The 18,731-nt window shown below is 45.2% G+C and overlaps 2 protein-coding genes across 20 annotated transcripts in view; one reads left to right on the top strand and one right to left on the bottom strand.

The window, feature by feature from the left end:
- The window catches only part of LOC135921341 (uncharacterized), a 1,279,318-nt gene that overhangs the window by 769,948 nt on the left and 490,639 nt on the right, over window positions 1-18,731 (bottom strand). The window lies entirely within an intron of this gene.
- Window positions 1-18,731, top strand: part of LOC139049435 (protein O-mannosyl-transferase TMTC1-like) — a 102,405-nt gene that overhangs the window by 62,267 nt on the left and 21,407 nt on the right. For both annotated transcript variants that reach the window (XM_070524793.1, XM_070524794.1), the window contains exons 6-8: window positions 8,437-8,540; window positions 10,177-10,378; window positions 11,838-12,013. In XM_070524793.1, coding sequence (XP_070380894.1) covers window positions 8,437-8,540; window positions 10,177-10,378; window positions 11,838-12,013 — 482 coding nt within the window. The remainder of the gene's footprint in view (window positions 1-8,436; window positions 8,541-10,176; window positions 10,379-11,837; window positions 12,014-18,731) is intronic.

Below are 18,731 nucleotides of genomic sequence, written 5' to 3'. Positions count from 1 at the left end.
TCTAATTTTTTTTTATTGCAGTAATTTCGATCGTCCTAGACTTTTACATGCACTATCTCCGGGATAAGCCCACATTTTACGTATGATTACTTGTTAATTACTTTTAAATAACTTCAGGTATTTCACGTGCGAAAGCTACGATCCGAGTATGCGGCAAACCCGAGTTCAGGAAAAACATTCGTTGCGTAAACGTTACCACAGTATCGGTCCTCTGTACTAACGACCTTCTGTTCCTATAATTCCGGCGGACAATTATATATATATAACCGCTACGCAAAAGGGGGGGGGGGGGGTAACGTGGCACGAAATAGATGAAGCATGCAACACTGTCGATTTTCTTTAAAGCGAACCTTTCTTTGCATACTTTCCCAGGTTTTGCGGGGCTACCTGGCTCCAGAGTAGTGTGTGCTGTTAGGTCGGAAAGAGAAGTTTATTAGGCTTAGCGAAACATATGAAATCAATGAAGGTCGGCAATTTGGAACAGTGGCATGACACGAGACACGAAAACGCAATCTAGTAGAAAGGATTTAATACAAGAAGCCCACACTGCACATAACAGTTTCAAGGGCTGTCCAGGAATAAGATGTCCAGAACTGAATTTCGGAGCATCGCCGCTACCTCGGTGGATATATTTGTAAATCTAAAATGAATCTACCAGCGAAGTGCTGTTCAAGTATGCTGACCAAGTATTAACCCAACAAATATAATTCTTGAAATAAATTCCCGCGCAAAACAGAATATATAATGTCGACTCACAGGTTAGTAAAGCCCACTGATAAAGCACACCATCACGCATCAATAAAGCCCACCGATCCATTATCGGAACGGTTAAATATATTTACCGGATTCTCCGATTCACTGTAGTTTATTTCATGTAGCCAGTAAGTATGTGCGTATGCACACTGTTAGCCTGTCCTTGAGTATGATGATGTCCCACTACGATTGCTGTATAAAGCGTGAACATTTCAAACCTGTTTAAAGATATGTCCAAGGCACATTGATTTGTTCATTAAATAGCTTATTATACATCGTGGGTTGTTTGAATTTCTTTAATTTAGCCAACTGGTACGTGCTACTGGGAATATGCCCATTCTAGGCCAATCATCCATAATGGGCACGTCCCGCATTGACTAGAGAGGTGCAGAATTCCTAACTGCTGCTTGATGCGTGTCGTACTTTCGGTGAGCACGCATGTCCTCGCCATTCTTCGCTCAGCAAGCGTGACACATCGCCTTCGTCATTGGTGACATCTCTGTGTATACGACTGACGCAGTGCGTCCGCTTGAATTGCAGTTTGAGTTAATGTAATTGACCGCATGAATAAAGTTTCGCGTCGCAACGTTTCCAACGTCCCTCCCTGGTCTAGTCATCATGTCGCTTGCCCATGAAGCGACCGTTCGTGGGCGTGGTACCATTCTGAGACATTACCTACAATTGCCACTTCCTGGCGGTGGTGCTTTGGTCGGATGCCTAAAACCAAAATGCAACAGCGCGGGCGCAGGATGAGTCGATCGAAAAGCCAAAATAGTAAACGTGGTGTTTCTCAAAGCCTTCAGAGCGTGGAATAAAGCCGAAAAAAAAGAATAAAAGTCGTTTCGTATAATTACGAGGTTTAACAAAAACGGTGCAGAGGTTCTAATTAAATACCCAACGTTGCTTTTCTTTTTTCTTACTAAGTTATGTTCGTGACCAAAAAGAGAAGACAGAAAGTGAACAGATAAAACTGTTGCGCGCCTACAAGTAGGGTGCACGCCCTGAGCCTGTCATTGATGGAAGGTTCTTGTCGACGCCTCGAGATGGAAGGCTTGTGCTTGTACGCAGCATGGGAAGTCGCAGGGCAGTTGACACGGGCTGGTAGACCGCAACGACTAAGTCAGATAGAAATTTTTTGCGATTGTAGTTACGTAGAGTCCCGTGCTACACATTGGGATGATTTTTACTATACGTGCTACCCCGTTCAATACCGCAATTATTCAAAAGCTAAGAAGTTATTGACAGGGCGGAGCCACCTTCGCAGTCAGCCAGCCGTTTGCCAGAATGTTTCTAAGATGTCCTTATCTTGAAAAAAACATTTGAACGCAGCGACAACACAATGAAAACGAAAAATTTTGTCGCAACACGTAAATGGCGCATCTTCCCTTCACAGCGGCTTTGTACTGTGTCGTTCCCTCACAGGAAAAAAGGTCACAGCCGGCGAAGTACACAGGAATAGTGAGTTCGATGAAAACGCTCTGTTTCTTCTCACGTGGGTGGCCGCCTACACGTTTTCGCAAGCAATGGATGCCGATCGATAGCAGACGTAGTACGGTACCAGGTGCAAATTAGTGGCTCGTTTCACATCGATCGGATGCGCACACCGGAGAGGTGGTGGCACAAAGCACGGCGGTAACCGTTGTTCTTGCCGTGTCTCTCTTGATGAGCAGCGTTTCTATGGGCGAACGTGTGCCGGCTTGCTTTCTTGATTGCCTGCGTGCGTACATGCGTAGGTGGGAGTGAAGCACGCGTCACTTTGGCGCCTTACGGTTGTGCGATAACGCTCGGACCGGAATCTCCCATTTGCGACACTCACTCCAATTGTTTCCAGTTCCTGCGCGCTTGCCGTTGCTATAGCTGCTGCTGTTACAGGGAACGGGGCCCGTACTGGTTCGTTCAGCAAAAAAAAAAAAAAAATGAAAAGGGTCTACGCCTTGCCGTTATCAGCGCACGTCATTGCAGCAGGAGATGGCCACGATGATTGCGTGAAAGCCAGAAAGGCGTACAATGCACCCTACAGCGGTTCGTGCACGTGCTTCGCAACAGAAATAACGTGCACTTGGAATGACAAGGCTCAGCAGATATTTCAGCGACATGCTCTTCTAAATGAGCTCACACGCACGCAGCCAATAAGCTCCAGACGATGCCTTATTTTTCGCGTAGGGTTATGGTATAGGAACGTTATTCGCCATATCGCATACTTATTAGCCTATGGGGTTTGCGCGAGGGTCGCGTTTTTAAAGATGCCACAAACGCATGAGCCATATACTCGCGGTAAACTGTTTTCTATTTTTTTTTTTAGTATGAAGCGAAAGCTACGAAGCTACCTGTATTTGCAAACAGTGTAGTCTGGGCAAGTTTTGTACGGGTATTGGTTTTTGATTTCCTTGACTTCGCAATGTTCTTTTACGTTAGAGAAGGCAGACACTTCAGTGGGCGTAAATTTCTCAAGCTAATGATTGTTTATACACATCCAATACACATGTGTATTGACTTCTGAACAGCAAGCAACGGCAGCCTGGGTGGGAGCCTCGTAGCGGTAGTATGATCTGGGTGTCGGTTAGGACTAGGTCTCTCAGCCGACACCGAAGCCTGTAGAGCAGGCGCAGCATAAGTCAGCTGCCTCACCGTTTTTTTTTTTTGTACGTGCCTCCGTTCGCAATTTCTAGATGCATTTGTTCAGTGTTCGCGTGGACGCTACAAACATTTGTTTTGTGTGTTTCGACTTTTTTTCTGCTGAGGTTGCTCATCAGTTTCTCAGCGTTGCCGAGAGTCGGAAGTGCGAGCGACGAACATTCACCGTAACGCGCGGGCTCCCATTTGGGCCTTTGAGAAACGCGTATAATTTGCGATGGTCTCGGGTGTGCGAAATATCGACAGGCCAAACTAAAAATTCATTAACGTAGCAAAAAAAAAAAACGATACTGTTCTCTGTTGTCGCCGTAAGAAAACGTCAGCAAAACGGTGGGTATACTTCCTACGGCGATGTAAGAGTCGATGCATATATTTCGCTTCGTAGACTCCACCCCCCCCCCCCCAAAAAAAAAAGAAGAAGAAAAAGATGTTCGCGAGTATAATGATTTCGGCTCATGCAGGAATCATCATCGTCAGCCTAGCTTATGTCCTCTGCACTACTTTCTCTTTAGCGCTAGCTAATTCCAAGTTGTGCCTGCGCATTTGCTAATTTCATCATACATCTTTGAATAATTGCGCTCTAAAATTTCGACCAGCTTTCCGGAAGCCGAATCGCAACAAATAGGCAATAGGCCTAAAGCATTCTTCAAACTGTTTGAATATTCACAAAAAAAATGTTTTTAGTTAAGGCGGGAGCTCTGTGCAGAATGCACTCAGCCATTTCTCCAAGGACAGCTCTAACGGTCAAGCACGAGCTTTCACCAGCGAAGATAAATTATGTTATGAAAACTAAAATTAGTCACAAGTCAAAATCAGTTACATAGTCGATGAATAAGAAAGATGTAACATGCTGCATATGGCGGTCTAATACAAAGCATGGAACTGTATGGGTATGCAAATAAAAGAACATGCTACATAGGCGGTAGGTCATAAGAAAACACGTAACAAATACGTGGACAGGGGTCCCTATATATTGCAACAAATTACAAGGGTTGACGGTCTGGTTTACGAACTGATGGGCTATATGATGAGGTATATTTTTTTTCGCAAATTCCACAGTAGGTAAATGTTGAATCGTGCCGTTAAGATCATTCCAGAGTTAACTGTCGATGACGAAAAGCAATATTTTACGCTGTCTAAGCGTGATTCGAATGGATCAAGATTAAGATTATGAGTGCCACGAATTGCCCAAACTAAACTGGCGCTGTAATGACTCATGAACCGTGTATAACCTTATTGCAATGAACAAGGCGTACCTTAGTATGTCTGCGCAAGTCTGTCTAGTAATAAGTCATGGGCTTGTGATGGAGGGTGTTGCGGTGGTATGCTATGGTACACATAAATCTTATCGCGTTCTTTCGCAAACATTCCCGTTTGTTAGCGTCAGTTTCCTTTTCGCACACAAGGAAGACTATGCTTTGTCTCTGATTGCTTTACACTATCATCATCATCATCATCCTACATTACGTCCACTGCAGGACGAGAGCCTCTCCCTGTGATCTCCAATTACCCTTATCCTGCGCCAACCGATTCCAGCTAGCGCCTGCGAATTTCCTGATTCCATCGCCCCACCTAGACCTCTGCCGTCCTCGACTGCGCTTCCCATCTCTTGGCACCAATTCTGTAAACCTAATGGTTCACCGGTTATATAGCCTATGCATTACATGGCCTGCCCAGCTCCATTTCTTTCTCTTATTGTCAAATAGAATATCGGCTATCCCCGTTTGCTCTCTGATCCACACCGTTCTCTTCTTGTCTCTTAACGTTACTCCTGAGATTCTTGGTTACACCGTTTTTTGTGCGGTCCTTAACTTGTTCTCGAGCTTCTTTGTCAGCCTCCAAGTTTCTGCCCCATATGTTAGCACCGGTAGAACGCACTGATTGTACACCTTTCTTTTCAATGGTAAGCTTCCAGTCAGGATGCCGTATGCGCTCCAACACATTTTTATTACACTATAAAAATTAAATTGGGGGGGTTTTACGTGCGAGAACCACGATTTGCGTATGAGGCACGCTGTAGTGGGAGACTCCGAATTTGACCTCCTGGGTTTCTTTTACGTGCACCTAAATCTAAGTACACGGGTGTTTTTGCGTTTCGCCCGCCATCAAAATGCGGCCGCCGTGGGTCGGATTTGATACTGCATCCTCGTGCTTAGCAGCGCAATGCGTCACACTTGAGAAGGACTGACTGTTGGGCAAGTTGGTGTGATGTATGTCTTGGTGTTTTTTATGCACGCTTAGTTTTCGAGTTAGCAGGGCTTAAGTTGTTGTTTTTTCTTATTGTTTTCAGGCATCTGGCGTAGTTATGGCTTGTCGTATGAACCTAGTTATCATTGTAGAACCGTCGTAGTAGTACTTGAGTTATTTCGGATTTGGACGAAGTGCGCCGCTCTTTTCCTAAGTTGCACAAAGCGTCAAAAACGTATATATCCTTATACACAATTATATACAGTTATTCCGTAAAGTAATGATAGTATGCTGGTGCAAGTGTAATGAAAATAAATAAAAAAACGAACGTAATTATTCACGTTGACTGTGGCTTGACTGTCTTAATGTTATTTCAGAAATTTACCTGTGGTATAGGTTACAATAAACTTCTTTTGTTTCATTAAAAATTGTGCGTTGTATTACTTAGGAGCTTGAAATGAGCAATCGATAATGGTGACGTGTGCGACAGCCCCTCTCCCCCCCTCTCCCTAAAAAAATAAATTTCAGCGTTCCGGCATTATAAAGGAGTCGCATGATGAACAAGATTATGCAAGGCGCACTTCGAGTGTTTGTGCATGTTTTTGAATCAAACTTGCATCGCGGGGCTCAGATGGATCCAGCCATACATTGACATTTTTTTTGAGACGGTGGTATAAAAATATGAATAAACGCAAAATAAATGTAACGAGAACCAAAACCTTGTTCACACGCACAGTAAGCAACTGGACGGACTGCTTGCTCACCAAGCCCCATTGCCCACTTTGGTTACACTCGAGAAGTGTGAGCGCGTCGTCTAGGGAACGTTTCAGCGCGTTTTTTCCCCAATTCCTGCATAATTCGAAGTCACAACCACGTGAAGCTAACAGGCAATAACAAAGATGCACAGCGGAAATTGCGCGTTTATTTATTTCAAATCTAATAATTATGAACGAAGCGAGGCCAAAGTGTATCAAAAAACAAGTGGCCGCCGGTACGATACGAACCCATGTCTTCGTTTTACGCTCCCTATAGTCTTACCATTTGAACTACCGCGGAACCGTTTCTAAGTCTATTTTCTTGTTCATTTATGTATGTGTGTTAGAGCTAAACCCGGCAGTGCAATATAGAGAGTGCCGCCACTCACGGCGTTGGCGGCGGATGTAGGGCATTATTCCTACCGTAAGGCGTCACGTGATACCTAAACTTGGGAGAAGGCAACTGGCCAGTAAACCCTCGCGTGCTACCAGAAGGCATAAAAGGTGGCGGGGAGGAGATAGCTACATGTTAAAAAGATAATTTGAAGATATTAGAGAAACTGCAGTGGAATGAAAGGAACCGCTACATCTTATTGACCCAGGTCATTTCCGCGTGTTCAAAAATTTATGAGGCCCACTACCGGGTCGCCGAAATCATTCGTTCACCACAGGGCCTTGCGGATCGATCGGTCGATGCTACGGACACATATGAAAAATGCTAAGGCCAAGCTGCGGCCATGCTGCGCCAGCCACATGATATTAAGCAAACAAATGGTAAAGCAGCGAAAGCTGCGTTACTATATAGCTTGTGCGAAAAGTCGGTTTCTTTTAAAAAGCTCAACAAGTCACAGAAGGGAACTAGCGGATCATCTCCCAGTATTGAGCGGAGTGTAAAGGTATGTGTAGGTTACAGAGATTCCGTAAACGCTTCCGCCTCTGTGTTTCAGTATGTGGACATGTCATAATAATGTGCATTAATTTAAGGGATTCACAACACATCTCGCAAGTTGGCGCGTTTTGGTTTTGAAGTAAAAAAAATTGTGTGTCAGTTGTGTATGCATAATTAGAAGTCGACAGAGGATCACCTCATAGCAGCGTTGCTGGTGACTGCACGACTTCCAGTCGCCAAGCAGGGGTTTTAGTGTGTGTAACTCGTTATTTATGCAAGATTCCCATGGTGTGTTCAAACTATTAACTGGGGGACCTCGCATCTAGCAAGCGAGTCGTACCATTGCAGAAACGATGGCCAGCCGTCGTTCGGTGGAATCGCACCCCTGTTTGAAGCCCTTTAACTATTTAAACAAATGTCATTGTCTATTCGGCGCGCAGTCGCTAATGCCAGCTTAGATTCGACAACGTCCAGTACTATGCGCGGCTCATGCATCCTGATCGATAAGCCCGTCTTGTTACCCCACTGGCAAAAGCATTTACGAACTTTCCGAAACAGCGAGCGTATCTGGCGTGATAGCCACTGCAATGATAACAGCAAATCAGTTCTCCGGAAATCCGCGAGTTGGAGGAAGTTTCATGTAGCAAAAAAAAAAAGAAAAAGAAAATGTCCACTCGACAGCGGCCCAAGTTACAAAGGAAGCCCGCAGGGGCTCCACAGTTCAAGGAACATCGGTCTATAATCGGGTAATCTAACCAGGACCAACGCTTTTCTGGCGCGGCCGCTCTACCATCTCAGCTAACCAAAGGGATTTGCCCTGTGATCTGTTGGGATTCTGGTTAGTTTGCATAGCTAGGCAAGGGACTCGGAAAGGCTCAGTGGCAGGGTTCGGTCCCGCGAGCAAGAAGAATTTTTCATGAACTACAAAGCGTTCAGGCCGAGCTTTCGGGCCATGAGACCACTCATGGCTCGGGTCGTTAAGCTTTGCGGGATTTACAATAACGCTGTTTCCATCCATCCATCTTTCGGAAAAGCCTTTAGGCGTTTCATTTGTAGTTCTGCCCTACTATAAGGTGGACGACATTTTTTTTTCCTTTCATTGCAATATGGCCACGAAATCTTGATAGCGATTCTTTTATAATCAATTTAACTAAACAAGCGTATACCAATAACTTGTACCATGTTACATTTGTGCCCCCACTTTTTTTTTTTTTGCAGACGACAATATTACTGTGCTTCAGGCTATGGATTCTACAAGGAAGCTTCCCCGAATTTTCCGAGATGGACAACCCTGCTTCCTTCTCACCAAAGCGTGGAACGAGGTGAACAAAATAGTTTAAGCAAACTAACAATATTTACAAAATCTTCTCATTTGAACGGTATGAGTTAGGCACGTGTTACAATACACACATGCGTCGGTAAGACGACCTGGGGAGCGCGCGAGGGCGTTGTATCAAATAATTTCTTAGTGAGTGCACTGAATATTGCGAGGAGGAAGAAAAATGAAGGCAGGAAGAGATGCTGATGTTTCAAAGCTGTGCATGAAATGCTGTTACATTTACTCCGCGTAAGCGATCGATCGATCAATCAATCAATCAATCAATCAATCAATCAATCAATCAATCAATCAATCAATCAATCAATCAATCAATCAACCAATCAATCAAATATCCCTTATTTACTAGCAAATAATTCACAGCCTAATGAATTGGAAGTGCTGCGAAAGGCTTTCTTTTCCCACATTTGCGCAATCTTCACAAAGTCTACTTCAAGGGCAGTAAACTAGATGTAAATGTTGGCGCTCTTGATAATGTAAGAAGTATTATGTGTGCGATAAATGCTCCATAGCAAGAATAATAATTCTGGCTATCTGTTGATTGTAGCTTGTATATATTCCGAAATTTATGCGAAAAACTTTTTTTTTTGCTGAAACACAAGTATTAGGGCACGCTAGCAAGCGCTTTGCCGCTAGAACGCTCGTCGTGTATGCGTTCGAAAGGCAGGCTAAGAATTGGAGGTCCCGTGCTTTACCTTCGGTAGGCTTTGATCAACATGTTTGCTCTCCCATGGAGACCTTTTACTTGCAGGAACAAAACTGGTCACCTTCTTCTGGCTCTAAATTATGAAACAAGACTACAATTGTACCTATGTTTGAGATACAATGTCCCAAAATAAACCATACAAATTTTTTCCTACGATTCCATTATTAGGTACAGTCTGCTGTACGAAAAGTTTCAGAACAGCTACAAGCAATAAGAGAAGTGTCACGCAGGAAGGAAATCAAGGAAAATATAGTAATAATTAACATCTATAAGAATATGTTTTGAGAAAATTTCACCTTATTTGCAGAAATAAATGTTGAATCCCATAGAAACCAAGTTTCTATGAAGTTTTAATTTTGCAGCAGCAATTAGTGCGTTTTCTCTTGCAAATATATCATTATGTTGTGTTTAGCTAAACAAAAGATTACCGTGAATTGGTTGCACTCGGTTAAAAGAACGAGGTTCGATCTAAAGGTAAATTTCATTTATGTGTACCCGCCGTAGTTTCTTAATGTCTGTGGCGTTGGGCTGCTAAGCAGGAGGTCGTGGGATCGAATCCCGGCCACGGCAGCCGCGTTTGAATGAGGACGAAATGCGAAAACATCCGTGTGTTTAGATTTAGGTTCACGTTAAAGAACGCGAGGTGGTCCAAATTTCCGGAACCCCCCGCTATGGCGTACCTCATTATAAGATCGTGGTTTTGGCATGTGAAACCACATAAAAAAAAATATTGATTTATGTGTGCTGAAACGACATTGAATCTGTGTTAAGGGCACTGCAAAGAAATAACGGAACAAGTTGACGGCAATGCCGAAGCACTCAAAAACTGCGCTAAACTACGTGCCGTCACTTTACTGAATGAAAAGGATAGCTGACGCCTACTGACTGACGCTTTCCATGTCTTCTTTCATGACAGGCTGCTGACTTATAGCTACCTGTGCGCCTTCAACGCCTGGCTCGTCTTGTGTCCACGTACCCTGTCTTACGATTGGCAGATGGGCAGTATACCTCTCGTGACGTCACCATTTGACTCAAGGAATATGGCAACACTGGTTATATTCGCTTCGCTAGCTGCCCTCACCTGGCGGGCCTTGAGCCCGTGGCTCCGAAAAGGCAACGTGAGTCGAAATTTTGTTATGCAGTTTTTTTTTTCGTGCATGAGCTAGCAAACAACCAATCATCATCGCACGGTTATGAAAACGCAACTTGTGTCTGTTTATCGCACTGGTTCTTAGTCACGCGACGTGGGAACATTGTTCCACGTTTTCGGGCACTAAACTTGTCATTTTGTGGCAGTTGTATTATGGGCACATCACAGAAGAAAATACCGTAACCTAAAACTTCAGATTACAGAAATCGCCGTTGGGCATCGTTTGACCGGAAAATTACCGTTAATTATTCTCGAAGGCATACTCATCTGCGTGGAGATACTAAAGTGCTATGCGTGGTAATGATGCGTGTGGGGATTGTGTCGATGTAGTATGCGTTATTTATCTATATATGCATGAGGAGCATGAGCAGACAAATACCCATATCTACAATGCCGAGCATGTACATTCCCCACCAAGTGGGCTGCTGATAATGCTACGCATATCTTTGACAGTTCCAGTTCAGGGAAGTTCCACTTAATTCTCTTTTGCCTCGGTTTAACGTATCCTCCCGTTTTGGATCCTCACTGGTCGGGTGTTTAACAGAGCGTTCTACCCTGCTTGCTATCCCCCCCCTACCCCCTTTCAGGATATGCCTAGGTATTTTTGTTTAAGGTTTAACGTCTCCTTCTTACGTAGGGCGTACGGGGAACGGCGGAAGCGGACATCCTCGTATAATGTTTAGCGCCGGCGCGCCTGCTGTTATCGCCGACAATGGATTGTTTGTCACAGAACTGAGGATAGCAGCCATTAACCGCGCACACAACGGGCTTAAAACTGCGAATTCTCTCCCTGTATTGGAAGAGAGGCTTTCGGGCTTCATATGAAATTTTTCGATGACTAAAATTAAATTGTGGGGTTTTACGTGCCAAAACCACTTTCTGATTACGAGGCGCGCCGTAGTGGAGGACTCCGGAAATTTTGACCACCTGTGGTTCTTTAACGTGCACCTAAATCTAAGTAAACGGGTGTTTTCGCATTTCACCCCCATCGAAATGCGGCCGCCGTGGCCGGGATTCGATCCCGCGACCTCGTGCTCAGCAGCCTAACACCATAGCCACTGAGCAACCACGGCGGGTAATTTTTTTCGACGGCTCGCTATATGCATAATACTGCTGATTAAAATTAAATACCGGTGTTTTACGAGCCAAAATCACGCAACCCGGCAACGGCGTACCTAATAGTAAGGCACGCCGTTGTGGGGCGACTTCGGGATAATTTTGACCACCTGGAGTTCTTTAACGTGTGCAGAATCCACGGTACACGGACGCTCTTGCATAAGGCTCGAAGCGGGGTTTCGATACTTTTCCACGCGGAGGGGTGAATGTGTGTGGGTGGGTGTGTACTTTGGTGCTTGTGCGTGAGCTGGGTGTGATTTGGTCGATCGCTGAAATCATTAATTCGGGACCGTTTTCACTTTCGCATGAAGTCTGCCGGTGAGCCAAGACAGCAGTGCTGCTACTACAGAACTCCAGAGCAACTGCACCATCCTTCTTCGGGACTGCTGGTTGCACTGCTTCTTACTGTGCTGCCCTTCCTTCCGGCATCCAACCTATTTGTGAATGTCGGCTTTGTTGTCGCCGAGAGAGTTCTCTACATTCCCAGGTATGGAATTACAAGAAAAATGCGGAAAATCAAAGGGCGGAACAAAAAAAGAATGATTTTTTGGTTTTGCTTACCCACTTCAGTTTGTTCCGACCACGTGCAGTGACTTAGAGCCCTTTTTGTGTCGATATTACCCTCGCCAACTGTGTTGCTTCTATGTCCCGATAATTTTTTGTTACCCTTGTATTTGTTATCGTGTTTATTCCTGTAACACTCCTGTTTGGCTGCCATAAGGCCACTGGCAGTATTATATAAATAATGAATAAGTAAATAAGTAAAAATAAACTCCGCTCTCATGTACCATAATAAACCAGTGTTAGAAACGTTTTCTGGACCCGATCTATAATGTCACTGTTGGATCTCTACAGAAGAACCATTCGAGAGGATCAACACGTATTTGAGTTGAGGAAGATAGGCTGTTGTGTACAACTTGCGGAATGATGTAGGATACTTGAATCCCCTCGATAGTGTGCAAACAAAGCCAAGAAAATGCAAACCCCGCATTGCAACGGGTTTAATGTAACCAGAAAAATGTAAGATTGTTTTAAAAAGAAACTCGAAGTTTCGCCCGAAAGGTGAATCATCGATTGCGATAGCAAATTAGTAGGCAGCTATACGCAGTAAGGATGGTATTTTTATCGGCCGTATGGAATTGTAGACATTCGCTTACTAGCAAAATTAACAAGCATGGTGTCACGCGTACACAGGTAAACATGAACACACTGTGCTCGATGACCGCGGAAACTCGCTGTCGAAACGCTGCAGTGAGGAAACGCGGCAGCAGCAGCGAGTGAATTTACCTTCGTGCTGTCTCCCGCTGCAACGCGAGGTAAACTTCGAAACCACAGCCCATACAAAGCTACCGGTACTCGGCGCATGCACTTTGTTCACACCGCAGATCGCCTCGAAAATGAGGCCCGCGCGAGCGCGCGCTTTCACCACAGCGCAGATCGCTTTCAACATATGGCGGCCGCGCGGCCGCACCGTAAGCAGTAAATGTAGGAGTAGAACGCCCCCCCCCCCCCCTCCCTCTCCAGCGCCTCCCCTCGTGCCTCGTGCGCGACAGAAGACGGCGCGTTTCCACTCCGCCTTCGTTCCTCGCGCGCGTGAGATAGAGTTCTGATGGTAGGCTTCGCAGCTACGATGGTATCTTGTTTGGAGTTTATACGGAACATCACGGCCACGGCGACGGTGACGGCGGAAGCAGAAATTAGCTTGAAGTGTCCATACAATTGTCTCTCACAGTAAAAGTACACGAACATCATTGATCTCACACAGTTTATACAACGGTACCGAGTCTACGTATTAAGAAAGGGAGATGCTTGCTAATTTCCGTGTGCAAGACATGAGTTTGGTCTTAGCCGCATTCAAGATGAGGTTATTTATTATCTTTGTACCATTAAGAAAAAGAAAACAGGCCCGACTGCAGGGGCCGACAGTCATGAACAGTGTGATCTTTCTTCCTAATCCGGATTTCATCTTTGTATGGAAGCAAAGAACGGTTCCGTATAGCGGAAAGCACGTCATTATTAAAAAAATTAAAATAGAAGGGGTCCTAATGCGGATCCTTGAGGGATGCTACTAGTTTCCATGTTTAAAAAAGAAGTTTGGCCATTGATGTTAACATAGCGTGGTCTACGAAGAAGATGACTGCGCACGAGATTTACGATTGACGAGTCAACGCTAAAGTGCGTAAGCTTGATCAGAAGCGGTGAGTGGCTGACTACATCAAAAGCTTTGCTGAGGCCACGGTCTACGGTGCCAACCTGCCCCCTTTGAAGTACTGGTGCGGAGGTCTGCGTCATGAGACCGGCGAGATTTGTGATAGTGGAGCGGCCAGTGAGGAATCCATGCTGATTAGGAATCAGTGAGTTATATTAATAACAACCTTTCCAGTTGCATGTCGTCATATACATTGCAGGGTGTGACAGAAAATGGCTTCATAGTGTATAATTGATTTTGATCATGTAACAAAAAATATATGAAAAAAACCTCCGTCGGCTCCATACGTCAAAGACATGATTCGTCGTATTACGCAAAAAAGAAATTATGGGGTTTTACGTGCCAGAACCACTTTCTGGTTACGAGGCACGCCGTAGTGGAGGACTCCGGAAATTTTGACCGCCTGGGGTTCTTTAACGTGCACCTAAGTCTAAGTACACGGCTGCTTTCGCATTTCGCCTCCATCAAAATGCGGCCTCGTGCTCAGCAGCCCAACACCATAGCCACTGAGCAACCAGGGCGAGTCGTAATAAGCAAGCAAACGTAAATTATTTACCTACGTAAGTAAACAGTGCTTCACTCGCTGCGCTTGCTCCGTTCACATTTTTGTTTCCATGATTTACTTAGGTAAAGTGAACATGCGCTGTACATCGACTACAACGTACGCAAACGAAACAGAGTTATCAGACGTAGCGGCAGCCGTGCATCTCATTCAGTGCGAATTGACCCGATGGCTGCGCTGGGGCTGTCGTTGATCGCAAATAACAGGTGAAATTTGTGTTCGCTCCTTCTAATCTCTCCTAAAACTCTAGCTGTCGGCGCTCAGAGCGTCTAAATTGATTGTCATCTCCTTCGGTGACCATGGCATCTTTACACTGTAACTAATTTTACTCCCTAAATGATGAAAAAATGCTGTAGATATGTTTGCAATTCGCATCCTTACACTCAGAAGAGTTTAAGGGTGCAAGTTACAGATTTATTTAGACGCCTATTCAATTTTAAGGGTGTAAAATACTTTACAGTACAGGTGGAACCATGGCCAATCGGCTATGGTCTGATGTGGCGCTTCAGCAACAGAGAAGGCCGCCATTGCCTTCGCAATATCGGCGTCAAGACAGGATATGGAAGTATATCAGAAATTGTCAATCAGCATGTCAAGCCTACCGGAACGGCCATCTCCATAAAGTAGCCTGCGATGTCCGCAACCGCTTCAACGAAACATCCCGCAACACGATAATCTGGACACCGAGACTCGAAGCTGTCAGCGGAAACCACTGTGCACACACGATAGCCCGAGGTGGCTGCAACCGGGGACTGCAAGAGACGGCAGAAGACTCCATTCCACAAGCACTACACACTTATTAAATACTTCAACACTACCACCTTTCGAAAAAAACGACGCTGCCACCACACCCATACCTCACCATAGCTGAAGCCACGGCCTGGGGGCAACTCTACACATACACGTATCCTCACCTCACACTCCGCCACGCCACCAAACCCTTTGTCCTTTCTGTACAGTGGGAGCTACCCCATACCATCTCTATACGGGGCTGCCAAAAGATTTGAACTTTGAACTTTGAACTTTGAACTTTATTTGCATCTATACAACGTACAGATAGCAGGGGCGCAGACAAAAAGCCATAAAATCAGCTTGACTAGGTCTATAAGATTTCTATAAGATACCCCAATCGAAAAGCAACGCACGAGTACTGGGAGGTGGCACTGACCAGCTCGGTATTAGAGGATCAGCGAAAGCTGACCCCCAGAGTCGAAATTACTGCCACTGCCGCTGGGTCTCCTGACTGAGGGCTCCAACCACCATGTATGCGGACCACCCCTCTCCGTGACCTATCGAAATAAAGCTTTTCGCTCTCTTTCTCTTGACATAGAAAAGACAGCACGTGTACTAATGGATTGTATTCAGATCGTCCAGGTATGACACGACGCACCACACTGCGGCCTGTCTTTTAGCGCTTTCTTTAATATTGTGTTCTGCGTTAAGCTAACTATGGTGAAGAGACACTCACAGTAGCCTCCCGCAAAGTGCTTGTGTTTATCATCGTAAGTACGGCGCCATACGTTGCTCTAACGCTGACTGTATCGACGCGTTCGAACATGCTGCAAGGTCGTATGCACTTTGCATTTCTGCATATGTACCACGTTTACTTAACGATGCATTGCCGCCATTTAATGCAAACGCAAAGGCACAAATGTCTTTACAAAGCACCTCTTTCAATGACAGCGCAATCAGAAGCGATTATTTTGCAAACCATTAGTTTTGCATTTGTTTCGTGTCCTCTATAAGGCTCGTAAAGAACGCGTGGCGGCATGCTGCGCATCCTCACGTAACTGCTTCACTGCGGCAGTAAATTGCCAGAACGGTCGTTCGGCGCCATTCCAGTCTTCTTTTTTTTTTTTCAGAGCCCTGGTGCAGCCATTTCACGACGCGTTGTGTACTCTCAGCAATAAGTTATTCGCTTGCAGCAATTGCCCGTCACCTGATTTTTCTTCCCATCGAGAGTTTCTGCTGCGTTTTGCTCACCACGAAGCTGGTCGTTTGCTGTCTCGAGCAGTGGCAGGGCTGGCTTCGTATCGAACGGTTGTGTTGTTTTGTTCAGAAACGTTTGCTTGTTTTATTTTCCTCCAGAAGTTGTTAGTGCGTGAATGAATTCTACTTTAGCACAGAGCGCTGTAAGCGCTTACTGTTGCAGCCGCTGTCTCATTCTGTCTTCTGTTGTTTTTTTCTTGATACTTTCTATGAAACATTACTCACAACGTTGCACATTCATGCAGAAACCTGTCAGAGACCCACGAGTATTTTTTTATCCTCAAGTTGCTTTACTTTGCCAACAACGAGCCTCTTGCCACAATGCGTTTCACGTCGACATTGCGTTCTGCATTTTTGTTCTTACTACTACAATAACCGATTGGTTAGTTCGTCGGATGGTGAAAGTGCTTGGTAAAGGTGGGATTAAAAAATTGGCTGTGGCTTAGCTAAGGTTAAGCCCAGGATGCGAAGCATACTAGCCTTTATTTTAGTTGTTGAACCACTGTTTAGCCTGGTGAACTGCTGTTGCTTGGCTATATTTGGTTCGGCTAGACGAAGAAACAACTCATGCGTTACTCTGCTTCGCCTTCAAGAGTGGAACGTGACAGCGTTCCCGTCGACCCGCCAGCGACTACGCGCCCCGCACTGGACGCGTTGAGCGTCGAGCAACGCAGCGTTCGGCGCGGCAACGAAATGTGCGCCTGAGCAAGCGACGCACGCCTGAGCCTTAGAAACAGCTCGTTTCTAAGGCAACACCGCATTCACTAGAGGCGCTTTTGTACCGCTTTGAAGCATCGTACTCGTGGCTCAGTGGTGCTCCATAGTGGCACACTTTCTACAATACCGTGGCTAAAGGAAAAAGGGTTGTTGGTACCATGGTCGGTTGACTGTGTAATAGGCAAAATGCCTGAAACAATCGAGCACATGTTTCTCGATTGTTGGGATGCCGTATTCTTATGGGACATCTTGCAAAGAACCATGAAAAAGGAACTGCCGCTTACACCCTACGGCATTCGATTTCTTCCCGTCGAAAGCGAAGGTGTGCCGTACGATATGCTAATGATTCTAGTAATGCACAGTGTTTAGAAAACCAGAATGTCAGTGCTTAATGCGGACGTCAACGCGAGGTCAGCCCGGGACAACTTCAACGAAAGCATCGCATATTTACGAGATGTGTGCAAACAGAAGGAAGAAAAGCCAGATTGGTGTGTTTATCTGGACGAACTCCTGACCGTAAAGCGTTATTACCCACTTATGCTAGCCAGACACAAGCTAGCATTTTTAATGTGATGTTATGATGGTGTTTTTCACTGTATTGTGCCAAGTTGGCAATAAAGAAAAAAAAAATACTCGTGGCTCAGTGGTAGCGTCTCCGTTTCACACTCCGGAGACCCTGGTTCGATACCCACCCAGCCCATCTTGCGAGAGTTGAGCGACGGCGCGAGTTGGAGCCCCGTTTTTTCCTCTGTCGTGACGTCACGGTGTCACGTGGTATGGCATGGGGTCAAAGGTCATTGAAGGCGACACCGCCGCGCCTGAGGAGCTGGGTTGAGCTCTCGTAATATGCTTCGCATAAAAGATATAGTCGCAAAAGCTGTCTCATAAATTGCAACGCAGTTGTCTGGCCAGCGGTATCTCTGTTCTCTAGCTATGCAGCGGCACTACTCCCTCTGTAGACTAAAGAACATGAGAGGAAAAATTCATCAAAAGATACTTAAGCTATACTGTGTTGAGCTTGTGCTACTGATAATGATCTAAATGATAACTGCAACACACATCATGGCGTTGCTATAGGAAGGAAACGTGCAATGAGAATGTTGGTGTCTCCCCCCCCCCCGCCATGCCACTCTAAGAGAAAACTAACAAACACTTTTTTCTTTTCTTTTACATTGTTTAAATGTCATCACGACATTCGTCTAAAACGGGCTCTTCAGGGTGCGCGCTTTGCACACGCAAATAATTGCATAATTCCGAAAATATTGTGCGTAAACGTCCTCATAGGCGTTCGATGCTGACGGGCAAGACGCGCCAGTTTCGTATCGACGTCCTGTAGACAAAATCGCCGAATAATTTAGCTACATCATGTTTAAACCTATAATGTCTAATGTATGACATATACTATGCTGTCGTAATACATAGAGATTCTGATTAGGGCACAATTAACTTACGCGTAGTCTGTGCTAGTGTTTTCTATAAGTGAGGGCGTTTTTTAATTTATGGATATATCAGCCAACAAATACATTACTATACTAATCAAGTCATCACGCAAATAACTCAAATTAAGGTGAACAAGGGATTGCTCTTGCAGCGAATCCGGTTAGGGTAGCGTTCCGTGGATTTTACGTGTCGCTCAACAAATGTGCGTATGGAAAAGCGTAGCTCCCGAATTTCATGCAAAATCGCTTCATCCAGTGCAAAACCTTATACGTCTCATAACTTGGATAT

Source organism: Dermacentor albipictus, chromosome 9, assembly GCF_038994185.2.
Source record: "Dermacentor albipictus isolate Rhodes 1998 colony chromosome 9, USDA_Dalb.pri_finalv2, whole genome shotgun sequence".
Taxonomy (NCBI): Eukaryota; Metazoa; Arthropoda; class Arachnida; order Ixodida; family Ixodidae; genus Dermacentor; species Dermacentor albipictus.
This window is presented reverse-complemented; position numbering and strand designations above follow the sequence as displayed.